At 37.4% G+C, this 5,883-nt stretch overlaps 1 protein-coding gene across 1 annotated transcript in view; it reads right to left on the minus strand.

Moving 5' to 3' along the window:
* Positions 1-5,877, minus strand: part of LOC118733558 (mitochondrial cardiolipin hydrolase) — an 85,845-nt gene extending 79,968 nt beyond the window's left edge. Inside the window, exons 1-3 of the mRNA XM_036462997.1 lie at positions 5,346-5,877; positions 3,904-4,070; positions 3,694-3,826 (exon numbers count right to left, since the gene is read on the minus strand). Of these exons, the coding sequence (XP_036318890.1) occupies positions 3,710-3,826; positions 3,904-4,070; positions 5,346-5,877 (816 nt within the window). The 3' untranslated portion in view covers positions 3,694-3,709. The remainder of the gene's footprint in view (positions 1-3,693; positions 3,827-3,903; positions 4,071-5,345) is intronic.
* Positions 5,878-5,883: the final 6 nt, after the last annotated feature.

Here is a 5,883-nt window from a genome sequence, read left to right on the forward strand (position 1 = left end):
AGGTAACAAACTGAGAGCATCAATGCTTTATGCCAGCTCGGTTTTAAGTTATCGAAATGACCCAACAAGCGATCCAAACATTCGCCAAATATTTAAGCGAAATGCTAAAACAGTGTAACTTTAGGAGTTGGCGAGTTTTTAATATCACGGTGGTGATTTGTAAGCAGAACTATGTATATATGTATGTATGTAATGTATGTAATGTATGTATTGTACATTCTGCGGACTTATCTCTTTTGGAACGTTTAGCTTTCAGATTACGCTTCTGGTTCAGCTGATTCTACGTTGCGGATATTTTGAAGAGTAAAATGGGTAAAAATAAAATTGCAAATCGAGTACGCGAAGCCTTAAAATAATACAAAATTACTTACAGTGTATTTATGCAACAAAAATGAGCTTCATTACATAATGCACTCTTTGCCATAGAATAAGTACGAATACGATCATTAAGCTATGTGGCAATTAAATGGATTATTTGCAAGACAGACACGCAAACGGCAAGCAGCTAATCACACTGTTACAAGAGTTAATACCAAAACAATCTTTTATGATAGGAACAAAATAGAGAAAACTGTGAAAAAAAGATCTACATAAGTATGTATAAAAGCAAGAAAATAGTGGTGAAGCCTATGTAATAACAGACCGAAGAACTTATTATTGGGGAGGTAAAGGACCAGCAAAGAGCATAGCACATTTTGAATGTCATCAAACAGCTAAACATACAATGTAAAACGAGCTAAGAAAGAAGAAACTAATTTGGTGTTCAATAATGCATATATTTGTATGTATGTATGTACATATATGTAAATGCGCATACCACATGAAAGAACATTTATTTGAAAATTCTTTTTCACATGCCTAATTGAAATGTCACTGCTAAATGAAGCATAGCCGTTTGTGTTGAACTCGCACAGAAAAAAGGACCACTAACTGTGCACTTCTTTGGATATGCGGAGTTGGTAAAGTAGGATCATTCTTTTTGTTTTTCAATAAATATGTCACTAATGAGTTGCAAGACCAATTGAAATATTAGAATTAAATTTACTTAAAGTATGTTTTTCGTGGCCAGTATCCGCTGCATCATATTCAAATGCTTGGGGAAACTTTCCATTATGGCCGTTCGTTAAAGGTGTGGTGGGCGAAGCGGGAGTGGGCGTGGCACCGCCATTGACAAAAATGCAACCCCCGACCACCTAGGCCCCCTATGGTTTCCTACGGACCCCTTAGAAAACTGGCCGAAAATCGCAATTTTTACTTGCGTCCACAGTATTTTTTGCGTAGAGTTCCTTTCTGCGTAGGTGGCCTTCGGCCGCGCTTAGGGATTATAACCCTTACTACGTAGAATTCTCCTTTCTGTGTGCACCTAACTGGGGCTACCGCCCCAGTGATGTAACCTTGGGAAAGGATGAGGTAACTAGAATTCCCTTTCTGTGTGGGAAACCTGGGGCTGCCGCCCCAGTGATGTCTATTTTGGTTACTGGGTGTTTTATAAAAATGTCTTGTATATAAAAATGTGTATATAAAAATGTATTGTGCAAATGAATATTTAACATTTTTCAAGCGAATAAACGCAAATGAAAATTGTGATTTTTGGCAATTTTTCTAAGGGGTCCCTAGGGAACCATAGGGGACCTAGGTGGTCGGGGGTTGCATTTTTGTCAATGGCGGTTCATTCCCTCTCCAAAAAGGTGGGTTAGAGGTGCCACGCCCACTTACCTTTCGCCCACCGCCCCTTTAACGAACGGCCATAAAGGAAAGCCAACCCAAATGTTTTCCTTGGCTGGAAGGTAGACGATAAAACTGGAATTTAGAAGAACAGTAATACATATACATACACTAAACAGCAGAGCCGCACATTCAGTTGTTTAGTTATAAGCGAATTTTCGCTTTAAAAATTTCACACTCTGCCAATATAAATTGGTCTAGTACATGTTATATTGATATCGTAAACGATATAGCCACAAACATGTTGCGCTAAACCACTTTTTTAAAGATTAATGAACCTACCCTGAACTACCAATTATTTCCACTTCTCCACTTACATCACACAGATTCATGAAAACCACTCTGAAATTAAATCGAGCATGTAAAATGGAATACAATGAAGTGTATGCAAACTGACAAAAAAAATAATGACCCCTGCTGATGACAGATTTACGTCCAACAATAAGCGGATAGAGTGTTAGGTAAATGCTACAATTCGAGAAAATCCTTTAAACATCATAAACAAGCAAAAAAGCTTGTCTATAAGTACCTTTTTAAATGTTTTCAAAAAATAAGTATACATAGTATATGTATATTAGTTTGCCACAAACTAGATACAGCATTGATCCATCCTTTGCAAGGCCCAGTAATCAGCGCTTGTGCTGCTGAGTTTGGCGAACGTTCCAAAAGCTGCTATTCAATCGCTTGTTTTGTATGGAAAAGGGTTTCACATGCAAATAGATTTTAACAATTTAGAATTTTTGTGAGAATAAATTTGGATGACCATATTTACGGCTCCCTTAATTATATGTTCTTTGAGATAACGAAACTGCTGCAACGTCCAAAAAATGGCTTTAGGGCTAGAGTACACCGAGACTTCTATTTAATTAATAAAGAAAACACTGAAAATCGGGATTTAAGCGATACAAATATGAAAAATCGTCACGACTTTTAAAAAATATTCAGCGGGACAACTTTCTCAAAGTCGCCAAAATCGGTACGAATGGTCACCGTAAGTATTTATATATGCTTTTGTTAGTCTGACCGCAGTTACTAAAAAAAAAAGTATTGCTGAATTTGTAGGAGGAGCCGAAGTAATAAATTTATACAAAGCGAGTAGATAACCGAGTTAGGATGTGGCTGCTTTGTACCAGATCTATTTGATCACGATCAGATGAATGAAAGCAAGTGTGTTAGCATGGACGCACACTCGAATACGAAAGATTTCACTCTACTGCTTTTTGCACTACACAAAGTAATTCATGTGCACAAAGTCATGGCTGTGCGTTAGTCATGGCGAATAGTCATGGAAGTTGTCATGTTCCGCAAATGAAAATTGGTGTGGAAAGTATTAATAATTTCTTGAAAACCTTGGAAATACTGAATTTCAAAAATGCTGCATTAAAAAGAACCCCCTATTCAGAAATGCATTACATTAAAGCATCAGTCTCTTTTATTTTTAATCAATATACATATGCGATATGCGCAAACACGGTTAAATGCCGAATCGGATCTTAGTTGCGCAAAATGGGAACATCATGAATTATAATTTAGAAATAGAAGAGCCTGATGCTTTGGTTTGATGTATTTTTTCCGAATAGGGGGAGGTATTATTCCTACATAACCGAGACGGTAAATATGTAAATCTACTGGTTTAATCATTGCAGAGTATAAAAAATTTAGGATTATCTACGAACTCGTGATTTATATTTATATGTCAAAAAGGAGGGTTCTTGTTTTTTTTTAGCTTATTTATTTATTTAATTAGGCAATGAAATTCTTATAGGATAAGTGGAATGCAATATAATAAAATCACTCGTAAAATAAGAACAAGAGAGGAAATAACTAGTTATACAAAGATTAAGGGGAGTTCTTGAAGCGACTTCAAGGCCCTAGTAATAGGAGCATTTCGAGCAAACATGTCGGGGAAATACGTTCACCTTCACCAGAATATTACATACATATGTACATTTGCAAGAATAAACTCACCTTTCCAGTTCGTTGTTTAGGAATTTGTTCGTGGTGCGAATGCCAACCACATGCGTTGAAATTCATCCTCGAATTGTTCCAACAGCATTTTATTCGAGCTGATTACAATGTTTTCCCAGTTACCACCAAAGCCCTACAAATGTTAAGAAATGGTATAAATTCAGTTTTTTTTTCTGATAATACTTTGTACATATGTGTGTATATGGTCACCTGCATCGTCCAGTTTAATGAGCCTGACATGACGATGCCCTTAACATTTTTTGAATCATAAGTTTTGCCGACGTTGGCTAAAACAGAGCGGGCGCGCTTCGGACCATCAAGTAGGCAAAATTTATGATGCATCAGCATTGTGGTCAAAGGACAGCGAACTGGTACACCTGTTAAGAGCAAATAGACAGCGTTATCCGAAAAGTATAATATAATGTTGCAAGGACAGGGATTTCAGCCTACCCATTTTTTCTAGTGAAACTATTGTACAAATACAGCAAAACAACAATCCTAAATTATGAACCATTCTTCACTTTGTTATCGACACGCAATTCGAACAGATTCAAGCAACGAAGATTCATCGCATCGTTTCTATGCACAGCCGAAAAATATACTACAATTTTATACACATAGCAAGTGCTGGCAAAGCAGTGCGTTGTATTAAGGCTGCCAGATTTCATTTTTATTTAACCCTTAAATGTACCAAAAAAGGGGATTTATAATTAATTGTTTTGTTGTAGTCTTTGTTTATTTTAAAAATGTCTACCTTGCAATTACATGTTTATTCTAGCCCTAAAGAGCACGAATGAAATCACATACGTTTAACTATGTATGCATGTATGTATGTAAGTGTTGCAGCGGGGCGGAGAACGTATAGAAATAGAAATATAAAAATTTCTATACGTTCTCTGGCGGGGGCTGGTACCACAAAGATTTGCACATGGCAACATGTGAATTGGCAGGGCATTGCACCAAAAAGCGTATATATAGCCATTAATACAAATTGCAATTCGTGAAAACAATAAATGCAGAAATTATATTCTTAGATGCTTTTATAAGATAAATACTGCCATTCCAAAGAGAAGAGCTTGCTAGGTGGGAAGATGTGAACGCTATGAGCGCACGTGGTTCAATCGGTTGCAAGAAAATTTATAGAATGGGACCGTAGCCGCGACACAACTTCCAACACGGCCCCAATTTTTTTTTGGTTGTCGGCGCTTGTCTTCGCAGCTTTGTAGTTAAGGCTTGATTATTTTCAAGGTAATTATGGTCCGTTTTTCTGTTTGCTTCGATGGATATATGTATGTATATAGATACTTTTATAGCACGTCGATTTGCATGTACATATGTATGTACATGAACATGCAGGCATACAGGCATACAGGCATGTACATATGTATAGATATTATTATGGGCTTGGTAATAATTAAGTTTCTTGGAATTGTTATAGAAATCAATTGATTCGTATTTTTGATTGTCAAACCTCATTTTTTGGGTTAAACTTGATAACAACATACTTATCGTTTTCAAGGTCAAATCGGAGTTCTCAATGCAACAACGGTTGCAGTAGCGCATGACATCATCAGCTGATGAGCGACAAAGTAATCTTTAGGTTTTATAAGTTTCAGTAAGAAATATTGCAATCATATTCAGCATTTATTTACCTGCCTTCGTCAATGCTATAATCTGTGAGCCACTGGAGTACACCATTTCGTTGTCACTTATGATGCGCACAGACACTCCTCTGCGAATAGCTCGCAGAAATGCCTGCGACAGATCGTAGGATGTAAACGTATACATGGCCAGATCAATTGTATATTTTGATTTATCAATTAACGAAATTAGTCGCCCGACATTGTTAGCAGCACAAAAGCGATTTTTACACGAAGGACTAGCACTTGCAGTTGGAGTTGGTAGTTTGGCAATATGCCCATTCTCGACCATGCCACTTGTAGGGCTCTCTTGCGTAGGGCTCTTGCGCTCGGATGGAGATTTCAGTATGTGTCCACCTGCACAACCTTGTGTCAGCTCATTCGTCCAGATGACTTCGGCCACTTCGTCGTCAGATGCATCGCGACGCCACAATCGTTCGCGCACGTACAAATAGCCACGATATACAATTTCTGACAACAACACTGTCGATATGCCTGCAGTCAGGCTATAAAAAGTGTAGCGCAACACCCGATTTTCCAACATTTTCTT

This window comes from Rhagoletis pomonella, unplaced genomic scaffold (assembly GCF_013731165.1).
Source record: "Rhagoletis pomonella isolate Grant_MI unplaced genomic scaffold, Rhpom_1.0 Rhpom_scaffold_00002, whole genome shotgun sequence".
NCBI lineage: Eukaryota > Metazoa > Arthropoda > Insecta > Diptera > Tephritidae > Rhagoletis > Rhagoletis pomonella.